Source organism: Acartia tonsa, chromosome 9 (genome assembly GCF_053477335.1).
Source record: "Acartia tonsa isolate MP-2025a chromosome 9, ASM5347733v1, whole genome shotgun sequence".
NCBI classification, from domain to species: Eukaryota; Metazoa; Arthropoda; class Copepoda; order Calanoida; family Acartiidae; genus Acartia; species Acartia tonsa.
The window spans coordinates 29,594,890-29,614,596 of NC_137268.1; the positions used below are offsets into that span (position 1 = coordinate 29,594,890).

At 30.8% G+C, this 19,707-nt stretch overlaps 1 protein-coding gene across 2 annotated transcripts in view; it reads left to right on the forward strand.

The window, feature by feature from the left end:
* Nucleotides 1–576: 576 nt before the first annotated feature.
* The window catches only part of hth (Meis homeobox homothorax), a 157,638-nt gene continuing 138,507 nt past the window's right edge, over nt 577–19,707 (forward strand). The window contains exons 1-2 of one of the 2 annotated variants that reach the window (XM_080172554.1): nt 577–880; nt 8,308–8,351. In XM_080172554.1, the coding sequence (XP_080028680.1) occupies nt 8,334–8,351 (18 nt within the window). In that variant the 5' untranslated portion in view covers nt 577–880; nt 8,308–8,333. Of the gene's footprint in view, nt 881–8,307; nt 8,352–13,727; nt 13,842–19,707 lie in introns of those variants that run through there. The other variant, XM_080172555.1, reaches the window with a different exon arrangement.

Here is a 19,707-nt window from a genome sequence, read left to right on the forward strand (position 1 = left end):
GTTATACTCGTTACAATTAATGTCAAAATAAACTTATTTTCTTAAAGTTTTGCGATATCTTTTTACATTTATCCTGTATGAAATATGCCTTCTAAAATATTGCTGTATTAGAGTTCAGTGCTTCAAATTATTGCAATTTTTTTGTTGTTCAAAAAATAGTTTTGTTTCTTTCGATCCATTGTGTTATTTACTTGAGAAAGAGTTTTAAGACTATAACAATATGAAAAGGGGGCGAAAAAGGGGTTGGGTTGTTATACATATATTACACGAGGGGGCAAAAAATAGTATATTTGCCGGAAAAAGAAGGGGGAAGGGGCGAGGGAAGACGGGGATTCAAACCAATGCAGTGATCACCGTTCTGGCATCTATCCATCTAACCATCCTACAACTTTTAAACACAACCCCCCACCCCTCCCACCCTACCCCAAACAATTCAAAACCACCGTAAATTTCCATGTTGTTGTGTATATTTAATATTTATCTGTCTATCTGTGACAGCCAGCAGCGCGTATTGGCTGTCTCTCTCACGGCTGAAAGAATTGAGTAAAGTGTTTGTATGTCCCCCCCAGTAGTAGTGCAGCTAGCATCAACCTGTCAATCTGTCATGATACCTGTTCCAATCCTACTGCAGCAGAGAAGTGCACATAACCTGTCAATATTATAATAATAATAATTCATATCAAGTGAAATTTATGTCAACACGTGTTAGTAAAAAACAAACATAAACCCAAAAATAAGCTTAATTCACCTTAGCAAGAGGTGTGTTTAATAAATAAAAAGAACAGTGACTTTTAAAGTAATGCTGAAAAAGCAATGTTTTTATTGATTAAAGTGATTTTATTTTGAGTTAAGCTGGATAAATTTGCTGGATTTTTTTCTGGTAAGTTTTTTTTAATAATAACTTTTGTCTTAATTTAACGTTGCAAATCTATAATCATTTATATCATTTTACCTTTTTGAAAAAAAGTTACAATATAAAATTTATTTGACAATAAGTCACAATATTATTTTCTAAGCATCTTTATAATCAAGTTGTAAAATGTAAGTGTGTCTAAATTAAGAAAAAAGAACTCAGTATTTGTTTAAAAAACAATAATTAGCGTATCAACTCTATAATCATTCTGAGAGTATGTCTTATGTCTATATTAGTTATGCTCTTTCGGCATATTTTTTATATCATCATAATTTACATAGATTTTATAAGCACACTGTTAAAAGCTGTAAAATGTAAGCGTTTTCATATTAAGAAAAAATTTCGAATGTTTAATTTTAAAGAACAAAAATTATAACGCGAAGCTTTTCTTTATTTACGGTTACAAATCTACAATTATTTATAGAAAGTCTATATGTCAATAAAACATTTTTTAAACTTTTATTTTATTCCTGATAAATTAGGCACAATTTTTAAAGCTTTAAGCAAGTCTTAAAATGTAAGTATGTCCATATTAAGACCCCTGTGTTTGATTCTAGAGAACGCGAAGGTTTTTTAGATTCATCATAGCACTTTATAATTATTGCCAGAAATTTCATATTTCACATTAAAAATTTATATTTTTGTTTTCTGATAATATTACATTATGAAATTATTATTATTATTATTGATTTCTAAGAAGATTAGGCACAATATGATAGGCTATGTTTCTCTATAATCAAGTATTAAGATGTAAGTATGTCTATATTAAGCATCTAGTATTGTAAGCAAAGGCAAAGAAAATTTATACTACTAATTTGTTGGCTTCCAAAGCCATTTTGGAATAGGGAATTGATTTGATAATAGTTATTTCTTTCATCGTATTATAAACCGCTTTCCGCGGATATAAAATGTACAATTATAAGATTAAAACTAGTTTTTTTAGCCCCGAGGCACGGGCTAAAAAAACTGGTTTTAATCTTATGATTGTACATTTTTGTATTTGTAGAAAGCTGAATATAATACGATGCTAGACATAGTTTTTTCGTATGGATGAGAACCGGTTCCTATCCACCGGATTCGAATGAATACGAGAAAGTTTTATTTCATTTTCCGTAGAAACCCGGCTTTTGATTTTATACTGGCTTTTTTTTTAGGTATGGCTCTGAACTGGTTTTTATCCAGTGGAAATTATTCATATCTAAAGCCATACTGGATTATCATTTGTGTATCTTAACAGTTTAAAAACATGTTACTTGGATAACTGTACTTTGTTGTTTTTGCTGCGATTCTTTTGATGCCTTTTTGGGTAAAATATATACGATGGCATAATAACCACTCTGAGATTGTCATATGGAGTTACAACCTGTAGTAATTATTTCTTTTTGATAGTTAAATGTTTAAGAGATCAATACCGGTCTAACGGTTAACAAGATCTTTCGTTACAACTATAAAGATAGACATCCTGTTACTTTTATATTACTTATAATTTTTCCGTATTATAAATAAAGTATTCAAAAACATACAGAGAAATGTACTGTACAAGAATACTATGATTTTTATGAGCTTTCCCTCTTAATGCCTATCGAGCACTGAAAACATTCCTTCCCTAATTTTTTACATAATTATTAATTAAGGGTTTGTAGATTTTTCCCTATTTTTAATCCTTGCGAAGGCCCGTAACCCAAGGAGGCTACACAGTAACCTTACATAACCTGACCAATAGTAATAAACAAATTAACGATACTCAAGAATTCTAAAGGATCAATTCAAAGATGCCTAACAAGCAAAGACTTAAAATTCAAGAGGTCTTAAAACGCAAATAATCATCTACTTATAAATAATTAGTAAGATCTTAATGAAAAGAATGAAAAAGAAACATAAATTAAACATCCTATTTATTTAAAATTTGGATAAAATATCAAACGGTATACAAAAAAACGGGGCTATAGCACTTACACATCCAGCAAATTTACAGTTGATGTATTTTTGGCAAAATGTTTTCTTCCTTTTTCTCATGCCATAAATACATCCAACACTGGCAAAAATACATCCAATATTTTAATACATATGTCAAAAATACATCTGACACTGGCATTTACACATCCATACTTTTTCAATTATATGTCATAAATACATCCAACACTGGCAAATATACATCTAGATTAATTTATAAGAATATTTATTTATTTACAATTAATTAGATTTTGTACAGTATGTATAGGTTTTAAATTTTTGCTCTATTTTAGTTACTCTCCCCCTATTTACTTCCCTTTTTCTCAAGATGCTCCCTACAAAACATCAATACGTTTGTACAGGTGGTCAAATTATTGTGGATAAAACAACTCAAGTACATTTCCTGCTATTCACTTTTTATGATTTTTGGGAAACATACAAAAGGTTTTAATCTTTTCCACCAATAAATATTAAATTATTTTCAATTGATTCATGTTTAAAAGTTTGTTTAAGTTTATTTTAAATATCTACTACACCTTTCTTTCCTTTTTAGTTTTAACAACAAGATGAACAACTTCGAGCTATATTGAACACGCTTGGTTTTTTATTAAATGAATAAGTTAGGGTACAATGTTTGGCACTTTCGATATAAGTAAATGATAATAAAAAACCCATAGAATGCGATAATAACTTCAGAAAAATCGAAGAAAATAGTTTTAATACTTAATTAACGTTTTTAAGTTTTTCTTCAAAAAGTTTAGATAAGATGCCTTTAAAAGTCGTCTATGATTTTGTCAGGGATAAAAATGTAACTTTAAAATAAGAATTACAACATATTTTTTCAATTAGTACAAAGTAAAATTTTGAACATTTTATTGATCAGTATATTTTTTAAAATGTGAAGTAGAAACCTGAATATTTTATCATGAAAATTGTGTTATGATTTGATTGTCTGCTAGATTACAAGAAAAAAGATACTGACAGTACTTGTTGGTTCTTTAAAAATAATTAGGTAGATTACTTTCAGAACCCCTCTTTTTGCAACGTTATTTCAATAGAACAGAGCCGTAGTCTTAGTGTACTCAATATCTAGACAGCCAACCATTGTTTTAGAATTGTTCAATTTTTTTAACTTCTGATAAAAACAGAATTAATGGAATTTTTGTAAATATTATACCTCCAAGAAATGGCTATACTTCCCAATCATATGTTGTGTGATATTTAAGAGAAATTATTTTGATATAATGTCATTAAAATATTCGTTGAAAAAAGTGCTATTCTAGCTTATACTTTACATTTTAATGTGTATGATAATTCAAATAAAAGATAATGAAGATTTATATTATATTTAATTGTTATAATTATAAAGAAAAACCTGGAAACAGTAAAAAACTGACTTTATTTTATTGACGTAGGGAAAATTTTGTCAAATATTTGAATAAAAAAACAATACAAAACAAAATAAATTATTTTTAATATAGTCACAAAAAGGCTTAATGAGTTTAGGAAATATTTCATTCAATAATCATGTCATTTAAACTCTATCACACAGAATACAGTGTAAAAAGATGATCTCGTTTTAATTTTAAGTAATTTCAAATGCATTTTAATACCTTTTAATGATTTATTTTTTGAAACATCTTTTTATAAAATGTTATTGATTTTTGAAGTTATATGTTAAAATGTTTTTAAATTTTGTTAACATTTTGTTTTAAATGTAGAAAATTGGTAATTCTAAACATTCAAAAAATGATTTTATTAAATTTTCATCACTTAAATTGCATGTTTGATGAAATTTTCAACTGATAATTCAAGAAAAATCGTTTAAGTTTTATTATATTTTACTTTGAAATGTTAAAAAAATTTAATTATTGTCAAAAATGTGGAAGTTATACTTTCCTCAAAAAAAGACCTAAAACATGCAAATTAACACGTGTAATGAGATTTTTTTTCTTTCAGGTTTAATTTTAAGTAATTATTGATATTTTTTGTAAAAAGGATTTTATATAAAAAGTTTTAAAACTCGAGTTATGTAGTGGTTCTAAAAAAGGTTGCGAATTTATGCAATTTTCTTGCAAAAAAAATTTTCTAGGATTTTAAAAATAGCAAAGGGTGTTATTAGACGTACTTACAGATACAATTGCAAAGTCATTTTGGCCAAACACTAAAATAAAGTTTTGACATCTGAGGGTCCAACCGTGTGCAATCAATGAAGTATTGTTCTTTATTAGGTTTAGCTTAAAGCATTTTAAGATTTAAATATATTAAGTTGTGCTTTACTACATTATAAGTTCTTAGTTTCATTAAATTACAATTCAGTTAAATAACTAAAGATAAAATAACAGATTTAATTGTTTCAAAAAAAAAATACAAACATTTGATAAAATATATCTTAATTAAAATGTTGTAGATATGACTAAGCCTTGTAAATTTTCTAGAAAAATTCTAAAATAGGGTTGTGAGATTTGGGTAGGGTAAGGTTTAAGAAAGGGATAAATAGTTTGGAAAACATAAAATTTTTATTATGTTCAATTACTCCCTCCAATATTTTTCTCCTATCCCCAATTTTTCTATAAATTCAAACTATCTTAATTCTCTTAATTTAGAAGCTACTCTTTAGTTTACAACTTTATCCATCTTTGTACATAATTTATTTACTGGTTGATTTATTAACTGTTTATTTGTATTTAAATAAAGATATCATAAAGAGCATGTCCTTATAAAATAAGACAACCTGACATATATATTATAATTTAAATCTTTATAATGCTTTTTATTTTAACCTGACAAATACATATATTATAACTCAAATAATATAAAAGTTGTTTTCTTATTATTTTGAATTAAATTTCTATGGATGTATAAATGCCAGTGTTGGATGTATTTATGACATATAATTGAAAACATATGGATGTGTAAATGCCAGTGTCAGATGTAATTTTGACATATGTATAAAAATATTGGATGTATTTTTGCCAGTGTTGGATGTATTTATGGCATGAGAATCGATTTTACTGTCATTTTTACAGTAAAAATTTAGTTTGTCATAAATACATCCATTGCACTGGCGAAAACACATCCACTGTAAATTTGCTGGATGTGTAAATGGCAGTCCCCCCCAAAAAACATATTATTTTATGAAGCTAAAAATTTCAATAACTACTGAACCGATTGAGTTTTAATTTTAGGGAAGCTTTACTTAGGTTCGGGGTGGTTTTTACTATGTTATTAAATTAAAGAAAAAAAGCAATCTTTAATACATTGAAAATTCAAATATCGTATAATCTATAAATGACCAAAAATAGATCTTATGATTTCTTATTTACATAAAATATGAGGGGCAGAAAGTCACTCAACAATCAGCCACGTGACGTCAAAAAAATGAGGGATTATCCAGCACTCTTTTAGGGGTTTTCTTCCCTACTTCTCCTCACATCTCCCAAATTTTTATGACGTTACGTGTTTGATTTTTGCGTGACTTTCTCCCCCTACCATAAAATAGGAAAAATAAAATGTGTGTTGGTGTAGGTGTTTGTTGATTAGCTGCACTCCATGACAAAAACTTATCTCAATTTATCTATCATTTATATATTTCATTGAGTCACAATTACATAACAAGGATGGAAACACCTATAAGCAGCGAAGCACAAAAGTTATGGTTTGACAAACCGATATAATGTAAATTATAGAGCAATAATTGAGTGGTCATAAGAAAAAGGGGAAAAAGAAGAGAGAAAGAAGGACATATGATTAGAGTATAAAAGAATAATAGAAAATCACGAAACTTTTCTAAAAAGGAATGACTGGCGGACCAACAGACAAAGGTTGTTTTAAATTAGATGATTTTTATCAAATAGAAGCCGATAAATTGACATTTCCTTAATAGCGTAACGGACAAACGGACAGGCAGACGAAGGACAAATGGACGGACAGACAACGTGAGTTATAGAGTAAATCCGCTACTAAAAAGAATGAAAATTAGAAAGGACGTTTTTCGGTGCTCCATTTAAATAGTTGCAAATCATCACATGAACAAATATTTAGTCAAATAAAAGTTATTTATTACATCGTATTAGTGACAGCTTTCCGTGGATATTAAAATGGAAAAATATAAGATATAAAACAGTTTGTTAGCCTGGACGGGCTAAAAAATTTGTTTTGATATTATGAAGCCATATCGGTGTATTCTTTTCAATAGCTAAATTTTCGCAATGTAGTTACATCCCATATAATAGAAAATAATCGATATTCAATTGGATTTTGTATCAGATTTTCATGTACTCTAATAAAATGATGCTCGCAGCTGGCTACAACAAAGATACCCCCAATAACCCCTCTTTATCTCATTCATTTTCCTACAACTGGGTGAAAGAACTGACCAATATATAAGGGCCATATTAGCAACCTATATTTACGACAAATTTATCACCATCAATATATACTTGTATTCTACTTAGAAAAGCTTTCTTTAAAACAAAATTCTACGGCAAGTAAAAAGTAAAGAAATATTGTAAGATTGATTTTATGCACTTTTTATTATTTTATCTACAAAAATATTTGGGATTAAGTCATACATTTTGTTGCAATATTATTATTGCACTTTATATTAAACTAGAAGCTGCGCCACTGCCATTTAGGGGCTATTCATTTGTGTGTTGGGTAGGACAGAATAATAGCCTAAAACCACCCTAGAAAAACCTTTGTGAAGATTCCCCAAAATTAGAGATTTAATCGGTTTAGCAGTTGTCGAAATATGAAGCTACAAACATGAAAACCTTACTACTTTATAAGATAAGATTATGGCTCCGAATCGAATAGTTTCTTTTTCTCTGGACTAATACCAGTACTGAAAATGTATAGTATCGTATTATAAAGACTATTTTAATAAAAGAAATGGCAACTCATTACCTGTTTTGTTGGACTGGGCCAAAGTCCTCTCAGGGCCAACACAACTGGGATCAATCTTTAATTTTCCAGTTTTTTTTTAGAAAATTCTCTTAATTTCTACCTTATACTATATTTCATAAGTAATAATTAATGCATCAATCAGAATCAATTTTTAAAAGAAGAAAAAAGTTCAAAAATCATTTTCCCTTTGATATTCTTTGGATTTGCGTATCTTTTTGGTTCATTATTATTTCAAATTAATAATGGAAACTAGTAACCAAAAGATGCATCTACATTATATATTTAAAGTAAAATTATCTAAAACGAATAGCGAAGCCGCTAAGCTGAAAATTTGGATTTGCCTATTCATTGTGGGCGATTACTTTTTTGTAGGTTGAAAGTAGCCTCCTTAAAACCTTACCTGTACCTAAAAGAAGCTACAATCTAAAGTAGACAAATATCGGTCAGGCAGTTAGCGCGAGATCTTAAGCTAAAGACAAATGAAGATCCCGTTACTTTTGTAAAAAGATTCTTACCTTTGTTTTGCTTTTCAGGGTGGCAGGAGAAGGCAAACTTGAAAATGGAACTCCTAAGCAAAGTAAGTTATTTGTTATATGTAATAGTTAGGTATTACATTTATTATTGACAGCTTTCCGCGGATATTAAATGAACAATTATAAAATATAAACCAGTTTTGTTATCGTCCCGAGGGACCTAAGAAACAGGCTTTCAAAACTAGTATTAATTTTCTGACTTTTTTATATTCGTGGAAAATTGTCTGTAATGATATACAGAATTTTTCAGTATGGCTGAGAACCGGTTCCAATCCAGCGGATATTAATCGGTTTTGAATCAATACGGAAAAAAAGTTAATATTAAAATTAATAAAACTAAAAAAATTAAGGATAGCATAATCTTACCCAAAATTGTATAAGTTCATAGTTCTATCATATAATTTTGAAAATATATAGGGCTTGAATATATAATAGTTTTAAACTAATAGGACAATTATTTCAATCAACGAAAGTTGTTCATTTGTAGATAATGCTTTAAAAATAGAAAAATCCCACTTAAAAAGCTTTTTTTTGTGGTGAGAGGTTTCGTGAATATTTAAATTATTTTTAAAAAATACAATTTCCTTTGAATTCAAGTTTATAAATGTTTCCTTCTGTGTTTTTGTAATTATCAAAACCTTTAATTTGTCTTGGGCATGTTTCATGCTATTTTTCTTGAGGGTGGGGAGGAATTAAAACCTTTAAAATTTTAAAGTCTTTCCTAAAAACTTATGAAATAGAGGTAGGTTCTACCACTAATTTGTTTTTAAATGATAGAATATTTTTGAATAAAGAGTTTTAATGGTTTTACGTCTGGCTAAATCTTAAGTTTATAGCTTAAATTATTTAAATTTTAGAGTAAAAATTTATGCATAAAATAAACAAAAACCAAATATATAATCACTTTTACCTACTTTATAAAATCTTAATTTAGAATTATTATTATTTTAAAAAAATATTAACACTTAAGAGTAAAAAATAACAACTATGGTATTGTATAAATTTGTATGGCTTACACCCCTTTACACCCCCTTTGATTTTGGGTCAAGGTAGGCCCAAAAATTTAGGTGCGCTTCGCACACCCCTCCTATCAAAAACATCTGGTTTAGGCTGTATAATTTAACGATAGTTGTAGCCTATTTATCCTGCCTTCCATCCTTGAGACATAAGGGTTGGTCCCACTACTGTGTAAATAACTAGGGAGGAATTAGACATTTGGCTGTTTATTACACTAGTCCTCAATGCTTTATAATAACGTTTCTTTATTAGTTGGCTCAATAACTTTCGGGATTCGCATTGAATTTTGATTGGTTGGTTCATTAAGCTTAGTGTCCATACGTTTCAACCAATAATTTAATCTACAGAATGGAAAGGTATGTTTAAAATCATTTAGGATGTATATAATCTTATCGACCATTGTCTTTTCCCTTTAGATTGTAAATATGAAATTAAATGTTATTTAGAGTATGACGTTTTATATGTCGTATTTGTATGTATATTTTCTTAATTTATGTCAATTTAACTAAATCATGGTGTTTGATATTTAACTACTTTTGGATATTTATTTCCTTCTGTTAGGTAAAACAATTTTTATTGAGATGAAATTAATTGTAAACTATGGACTAATTACAGCCTAAAACTATAGGAACTATTAAAAGGTTCTATAAAAAGGAGGAATCGATTGATTCGTAGGTTAGCGAGATCTTAATGGTATTTCATCCCCCCCCCCCTCCCCCACCCTTAAAGATAAAAATTATTAATATCTACAAGGAAGTTATGGTTATGTTTTATTGGGTACTTGGTAGCCCTGCATGAATAGTCATGATTATGTGTTAGACATATGATAAAAAACTATCCTAGAGGCCTCTAGTGGCATTTTAAAAGTTTGTGATTTCTCTTGGGGGGTGGTACCCTCCTCCTAAATAGTTATAAACCTTCCTGGGACCTATCAGAAGCTACCCTACAAAGGAGAATCCGATCGGTTCAGCGGTTAGCGAGATCCTTCGGTACAGACAAAAAAGCTTACTACTTTATATAATAGGATTTTTTTAAGGGGGAGGGTGGTCTTATCAGTGCTCAATCGGCACTTTGTGTTAAAGCACTAAAATATGTTTTAAAGTAGAATGAAGTCAGAATGCCTGTTTGTTCTTCTGATTCAGCATGAAACCTGGCAAACAACTACATAGAAAAAGTTTTAAACCCTCCCCATTTAAATCTTGTTCGTCCTTGCCTGTACCAATTAATGTATAATTCAGACAATAGACAATTACCTGGTCACGACACTTTACGTCTGCTAATAAATTGATTTATATTCTTTTGTGTGGATTTGGCTATTTATATATTTCCAACGCTATGAGTTGATTTCAAAAACCCATTACAAAATCGGGACAGGGTCCCCACCATGTTTTCAGAGTTAAATTAACTCATGCCCCCTTTAATCTTTTACTTTGAACCTATACATAAATTAAATTCAGGGCGGGGAGAATTTTCCGATTTTGTATCGGGTCTTTGAAATCAGCTAATAGCGTCGAAAACATAAACACGGCCGAGTTCAAAAGAACAAAAAAACATCTTTTTATTTATTTCAGTGATTTAAAGAGCAGATATACAGTGTTCATAAATTAGGAATAGATTTATTGTAAAAATCACGAAACCTTTCATACTAGGAAATCCAATTTTTCTCACAGCGTTACGGCCTGACGGGTGGACTAGCAGACAAAGTAAAATTATAGAGTACCTTCTTTATTAAAAATTAGTAGCTTCCCCCCTAGATTTTTGGGGCATTGACCAAATAGTCGGTACAGATAAATCTTTTTTTAAAATCATTTGCATTATGTGCTACAACTTGTTCTGCTATATGCTATTTAGATTTGGGGTTAATTATTCTCTAAAAAAGCAAAATCAAACCGATTCAGCAGTTTCAATATCACGAGGAACGAATAAATGAACAGATATCTTAACACTTTGTATATTTGTTTGTATGTGTCCAAAAAGAATATCCTTAAATTCAAGTAATTTATATTTTAATTGTCATAAAAAAAGACTAGCGGATATGACCCTAGCCTCTAGGGGCTCTGTATTCAAAGGGTCAAAAACATTCAAAGACTAATATAAAAAGAAATTAACCTAAAACCATCAAGGGGCCTATGTGAAGATTACCTAAATTAGAGAATCCTTACTACTTATATAATAGGATAGCTATATATATTTGACTGTGTGTGTTCAGAAAAATCTCAAGAATCACTAGTGACTTAGATTTTAATTACTATGAAAAATTTATTATAACATGAGTTTATTTAATACTATGGCTTCGTCCCTAGCCTCTAGGGCTTTTCCCTAGGGTTAAGGGAAGATTTTTAATGTTTTACATTTTTTAAACTACTGTATCTGTCCTGAAGATCAAAGCACAATCGGTTCAGCGGTTACAGAGAGCTTCAGACTGACAGACAGACGGAAAGGCATTGTTCTACTTTGTGTCATAGATATTTAGTCAATTAACCAATGCGCAACTAGCATCTAGAGGCTCTATTTTGAATGGGTAGTAATTGTCAGAAATTAGCCTAAAACTATCTTGGGGCCTATGTGAAGCTTGTCTAAAATGTAAAATTTAGTTGGTTGTCGGTTCATTAGTTGCCGAGATCTTATCTGACAAACAGGAAAAAAACAATTACCATTTTTTTTATTATGATAGTCATAGAATATGATAAGATATCTCCTCCCCCCCCCCCCCCCCTCCTCCTCCTCCCTGGCTTATTATAATTTCATAGATGGAACTAATTTATTCAAGGAGGAGTATTCTAACCTTTACCAAAAATGATGTGTGTACTCTTATTTACAGCCCATTGAAATCCATAAAAATGTCATAAAACCAAAAATATTCTAACATCAAAAAACCACGAAACCTTTACAATAAAAATAATTATAAAACTCACGAAACCTTTCCATTTTAAATTGTTACGAATAGATAGATACAGAGAGAATTGGATTATAAAAGATGCAGAAAAATTCCTTTAGTAATTTATCAGAAATTTAAGGATAGGCAATATTGGAATTTTTTGGGGGGTGGGGTAATTTTTTCCAGGGAAGGCACGTCTTCTGGGAGGTGTAGATACCATTAGATATAAATCTTCCCTGGACCCATAAGATGCTTCAGTGTAAAATAGAACAATGTCGGCCCATCGGTTAGCGAGATCTTTTACTACACACAGAAAGGCACTCTTTGATTTCACGCCTTTTATCTATAAATGTGTAAGAGTGTAAAGTAAAGAATATATATACTCACCTACTCATAATTTTCAAAGTACCATTTTTAATATCTTATGCAAGACGTGGCTTGCTTTAAAAACATAAAAATATATTTTTTAAGGAGTGTAGCTGATTTAGAATTAAGGTCTATCCATCTACTTGTACGTCCATCCATAAACAAGTAAAGGATAATTCTCATGTGAAAGTTAAATATTAATCCATGCTTTTTTTTAACTTGTGGCTGCTCCCCTAACATCTTAAGGATCCATGTATTCGAAGGTTAGGGAAAGCAAAAAAATAGCTAAAAACTATGTAGCCTAAAACCATCCAGGGACCTATGTGAACTGAAGAACCCAATCGGTTCAGTGGTTATCAAAATCTTAAGCTACATACAAACTTTCTGCTTTATATAATAGGATATTATTTTCAGTGCTTAATCTATGGACATAATTGTCCTTGTATTAGACATTTAGAAGGACACACTAACAGACTTCAAATATAGAAAATCTGCACTGGTTCAAATGCGAGGATTTTTATTTTCCATTTACCTATCCTTCCATCTGAGTTGGGGAGATACTCAGTTCGAGTTTTACAACCCAATAAAACCCAAATATCCGTGCTGATTAAACTGCGAAAATTCAGGGATGGGGAGGGGGGGTTAACCTCCCCCCGTCCCATAATCCCCCCCCCCGGAGGGTGTCCCACCCCCCCCCCCTATTATTCCTCTCTGGAGGGTAATTTTACCACTTTACGCCCTGTAATATATAGTTTAATATATTTGTGTAGACGCATCTTGGACGCAATTTTTATGTCCTTTTTGCAAGGTCATGGCTATATTATATATATACAGGGTGTTCTTTTACTGTAGGGGAATAGTTTTAATAAAAAATATAATTTGGGCGATTTTTCAGCATTCTGAAAGGAATAATCTGCCTTTTGTTTTAATAAAAATAAGACAAAATCTAGCTTTTTTATAATTTTAAAGTATTAGTAGGAAATGGAAAAAAAATATTATTAGAACAGAAAACAAAGTTTAATTTGCTGTAATATTTAGTAGAAAAAAACAAACGTTCTTTTAAATCAAATAAAATGTGCAATATTTCTAAAAATAAAGTAAAATTCTGTGTTAAAATTTGGACACCCTGTTACGTAAGATGCCGCTAAAAATTTGTAACAAAATCAAAACAAATATTGCAGTACGACGGTAGTTTTCTAGTGACAGTTATGAATATAGTTTGGTGATTTAAGGATTTTAGTGAAAAGGTGATTGTTAAAGTTATCGCATTGAGGTAATTTCCTATTCTGTGATAAAAAATGTTTACCTAATGTTCTTTATTGATAACGATTTCAGCATACTATTGTACACATAATTACAGAAAATATTACTTACATGGCTTATTCATTATTATTTTTACTCTTTTTAGGCCAAAAAGGTTTTCTTCGTCTAAAAGATGATTGTCTTCAACCTGGTTTTTTTTCTACTAAACCTAATTTTTTTATACAACGTAAAAATAATAAACCTTATTAATCTTAATAGCAAACAAGGAAAAAAGATGAAACGTAATTTGGATAGGTCGATATAATGCTTAAAAACTACTCGTTAAAAATAATAATTAAAAAAAAATATGATGAAACCTATACTAGCGGCTGTGTATCTAGAATCTAGGGGTTCATTAATTTAAGTAGAAATGGTGGGAAAATAGCAATAAACTATCCCAATACTTAAATAATAGAGAATTCAATTGGTTCAGTGAATAGAAAGATCGTGACGAGTAGATGAAATAGCCCTTATTCTTTATATTTATGTAAAGATTGTAATCTGAACTGCAGAACAGTTTAAGGCAAAAAAAAGATTTTTCTTTCTATAATGTTTTGTTTACTTTCCAGGGAGGTAGGGAGAGGACAATGAAGGTTAAATTTACCAGAGCTACGAAAGAAATAATTTTGGCAACTAAGAATTTTTGCACTTTGGTATCCAAAGTTTTATTGTGTGTGTGTGTGTGTGTAGCCATAGTTTCTTAGTGTTTGGACCTAAGTAGTCATGGAGTAGGACGAGACACTTTTGTATACTAGCACTAGGGCCAGCTCAAGGTCCACGCTCAAGCACAAGTACTTGACCCGCTGTCTCAAGGGACCTACTCTTTATTACCTCACCCTCGCCGAGTATGGCAGGTGTCCCAAATTAAGTCACCGTAATGAATGACGCTCTCCACAGAGGAGCTTGGGTAAGGGTTGTACTGATATTATGTACTTGATTATTGAGTATCCAAACTACCCAATTATCACCCTTCTTACACAACCAAGGGGAAGTTGCGTGAATGAATTGCGACTGAGAAATTCGAGTTGCCACATGGGGACTTGAACTCGAACTCTCACCACCGTAACTCAGTGCGTTACCACTGAGCTACGACGCCCCTGTCAAAGTTTTATTCATTAGCCTAAACATTTTGAGTACTTTTTTTGAATTTAATTAGTTGTGTTCAAATTAATCAACAAATAATTTTAACATATATAAAGAGTAATTTTGTTTATCAGCATTGGGTATGTACGTACAGCAATAAAACGTTCATTGTCTTATCCCTTGAGATCCCTGCTGGTTTATTTGATGTTCACATGTATATATTCATATATTATCAGAAATATTTAATAGAAAAAAAAACAAGGATGACAACATCCACTAGTAAATGATTTAAAATCTTAAACACTTATGTATATCCTATTATATGAAGTAGTAAGCTTTTTTTATCTCTTGCAAAGAATATTGCTTACCGCTGAACCGATACGATTTTCCTGCACATCGAAAATTCTTATAGGTCCAGGAGGGTTTATAAACATTTTGGGGGAGGTTATCTTCACCCCCCTCAAATGAAAACGCCCCTGGAAAAATTAATCATCCCCCTTTTTTTTTCTTTCTTTTAAAAATTAAAATTGAAAGCTACTTCCCTTACCCTCCTTAAGTGTCTCTAGAGGCCTCTAGGGGGGGGGGGGGAGCGTAGACGCTAGTTTATATATACATTCGTAGCATGGTCGACAGTCAGACGGACCAAGTAAGTTTTATACTGGATGCTTTTTGGAAAGGCGTATCTTCCCAAAAAGGTACGTACAGACAAAGTGAATTATAGAGTAGCTATGCTACCAAAAAAATATTCAAAGTTGGCTTTTTATCTCAAATGAATTTTGGGGACTTGGATGGGGGGGGGGGAGTGGGAATTTATCTAAAATTGGTTGGATATGTGGAGGGATGGGGGGGATTTACCCAAATCAGTAAAGCAAACACAATTATAATATTCATACGCCCGTCATCATGTGTGTGTGTGTGTGATAGGTTTTTTTTTGTATGTTTATGGGGTGACATGCTAAATAGTATGGCTCAAAAAAAGCTTGATTTCAAATATGATTTTTGAATCTACTGCAGTTCACGGTAAAATATTGCTGGTAACGAATATTGCCAAAAATCTATGAATTTTAAAGGCCGCTAGCTGCCAAACGGCTGAACGTACAGATCATGCCTGCACACTGTTTTAAGCAGCATAAGAAGGCCTACAAATAATCTGGAATAGCCATAAATCAATAATGCATAATTATCTTGCAGTGCAGAGAAATGCGCGAAAAAGGCCTATTTTACGCGTTTTTTCTTCAGTGAAGCTTTCCCTCTGCATTATTGGATCTTGGCTATTCCAGATTATTTGTAGGCCTTCATATACCACTTAAAATGGTGTGTGGGTATGATCTGTACGTTCAGCCGTTTGGCAGCTAGCAGCCTTTAAAATTTATAGATTTTTTGCAATATTCGTTACCAGCAATATTTTACCGTGAACTGCAGTAGATCCTGATTTTTGTATGTTACTTTTTCGCTAGTCTTAATTAAAAATTCCTTCTAAACATACAATATTTTTGTTTATTATTACATTTTTAGTGTAATATATGATAATATTAGATTATATTTAAATTATCTTCTTTGATTGTAGTTTTCTTGACATAAACAAAGCATTTGACCTTAACACTTATTCGGTTAGACAGTAACCTAGTATATAACAGGGAGGGAGAGGATATTGGACTGCAAATGACAAGGGTACCCAAAGTTTTATCAACACTTTCTCTCTTTCATTGGCTTGAAAAACTTTACAAAATCTTAATTGGTGGGTACAAACTTTTGAACCAATAATTTATATCTACGGAAGGGGTAATTTTCATAAACATAATGAGGTATTAAGTTAATTTATCAACTATTGTCTGATCCCTTTAGATCCCTTTCATAAAACTACCAGAATATTTTTTTGCTTAATTGTCTCCGCTCTTTTGTCGAATAAAAACTTTTTTCTGTGACATTTAGGGATCTAAAATTGTTTTGTAAACACGTATAACAGTTAAACAGCCAACCAATTTAGACGTTTTTTCATTATTATACGAAGCTTCTCTGCAATTCACTTTGTTTGACAGTCTATCTGTCCGTCCGTAACGCTTTGGGGAATATTGAATTTTCTCGGCTGTTTTTCAAGATAGGCTGCTGAAATTTTTAGTGTGTGCATGTTAGAGGCGTTCAATTCTATCCTGACAGTACATCAAGCGATATGGCATAATCTAGTATAATAATTAACTTTATAATGTAATAAGACCATTATAAAAAAATCCCATTAAAACCCAACTTTAAAGGAATTGCCCTACTAATTTTAAACTGAGAATGGGCCAAAGTAGAAAAGGGAGGGATTGGACATAAGACTGTTTATTACACAAGTCCCCAAGGTTTTATAACAACGTTCTCTTATCCATTGGCTAAAATCTATGGTACATTAAGTGTAAAGTCCAAGTATTTCAACCACCAATTGTAATCTACAAAAAAAGTAATTTGGTGTATAATCATTTAGCATGTACATTAATTTATCGGCCATTGTCTTATCCCTTTAGATCAATGATAAAGTTAGAACATTTCATATTACTTTGCTTTTATGGTTGTAATCATCCTTGTTTTGAAGCAATTCCGAGGTTTTTGAATTGTCTAAATGTACGGGGAATAGATTTAGCAAAGCGTAGTTATTCTAAATTTGCATAGATTTTGTTTGCAGTATATATAAGGCAAACAGACATCCTTTTGATTGCTTGATCTTTGTCTAGAAGTCCTAGCATCACAAATATGTGAGCTGAGTCTTCTTAAAACATATTTATGATTTTTTGGTGTCACTATTATGATGTGACCTTTAATGAAGATTTAAATTATTTGTACAAAAGTTTGTACATGTCAATCATTGTTAATTCTTATCCTCCAAAGTTTTTAAGCTAACGAATAACTTTTAGGTGTGTCCTGATTTATTATTTGTTTGAAAACCTTTGGTTGCATTTGTTCTTGTGTTTGATATGAATATATTTTTTTAAAACCATGGATGCAGGGAAACGACAATGGAAGTTGAGTTAATCTTTTTCATATTTCATATAAAGAAAAACTATTATACCCTTATCTATTCTAGGAATCAAAAAATCATAAAAATGGAAACTATATGATTTTTAGAAGAAGTCTTTTTTTTTGACAGAACGTCTCTATATTCTAATTGCTTATAAAGAAAAAAAACCCGTAAATGAATCGATAAAAAAGCAGAATAATTTAATTCTTATTTGTTTGTTTCCTTCGAACTTTTATTGGACCACATAAACTCCCCACCAACATCCCTCCCCCATTTTTTTTGGATTTTTTGAGTTTTAATTGATTAAAGACAAAATTACCCCTCCTCTAAATTGCTCTAAAAGTTGAAACACTGCCAGTTTTTACCAATCAATCAAAACCAAAGTTCAACATATGAGAAAACATGCTTTATAACTTTGGGGACCAGTATAATTTACTCTCAAATGTTTCTTTTTGTTTGGTTTATAAAGATTTTTGCAGTATTTATCAAATGCCACAAAACCTACGTTTTCATTGATGTTGTCATCTTAGTTTATTAAATGACAAATTTAAGTATCTATCTATCAATCTTTCCCTTACATGACATTTATTAGGCCTAATTTATCATTTTTGAACTGATTGAAATATTTACCAGAAAATCTTTGGTTTAGTTGTAGTTATTTCAGGGAGGGAGGGGACATTGGTCTGTACCAAAAGAGTGATAACCACATTATCTTAAAAACTTAGCATACATTAAATTTTTATCGATTACTCTTCAAATTCTACAGAAGTGATAATTTAGTTTTTCGTATTTGCAGACATATACCAATTTAACACCCATTGTCTTATCCCTAGAGATCCCTGGGTTTGGTTATTTGGACTATATATTAATGTTTTCATCAAGCCAACCTTTTAATCCCCCCCTCCCCCTTATTTTCCACCAAACAGGGATTGGGTAATTGAAGACAAAGTAAAATTCTCTGAAATCTAAATAATTTTTAAAAAAGATACACTAGCTATATCTAAAAACCCTTAGAGTTCATGTATATTGAGGTTAAAGGGACCTCGAATTAAAAATTATACCGTTACCTATAGTTCTGAGATATGATGGCCTAAAATCTTTGTGGACTTGTTTATTGATTGGTTTGTTCAAACAGGTAAGGTCCTATGTTTTCTACCAATGATTACAATATATCAATAGGGGTAATTTTGTGCATCAAAATTGGTAGTGTAGATTAGTTTATCGACCATTGTCTTTTCCCTTAAGATCTCAATACCAAATTCTCTATATAAACCCCGAACCACTTCATTATGCAATCAACATTTTTGTGGATATTTCGTCTATGGTAGTCCGTAAGTGTACAGATTTACAGTAAATTGTTTACATTTGTTAAAGCAACACATATGATTGAAGAAAGTGATATTTTTTTTTTTTAAATGCTTAAATATCAATCAATAACAATATTTTTTGGATTTTTTATAGAACCACTTCATTATGCAAATATTGTTTTTCAGACGAAATGGGGAAGAAAAAAGATCTTAATCAAGGCGAAAAGAGTCAAATTCATATATTATTTTCACATGGACTTGATACTTTGGAAATTTCTAAAAGATTGGGTAGAGATCACCGCACAATTCAGCGATATTTTAACGAGGGGGTTCTGCACCGGAAACCCCCTGCAAAGCGAGGTATAAAAAAGGTTTCGTCTCATGATTTGAATAAAATCAAGCTTGTGTTAGCAAGGAGCCCACACCTTACCAGTGCCAGAGTATTTGAAGAG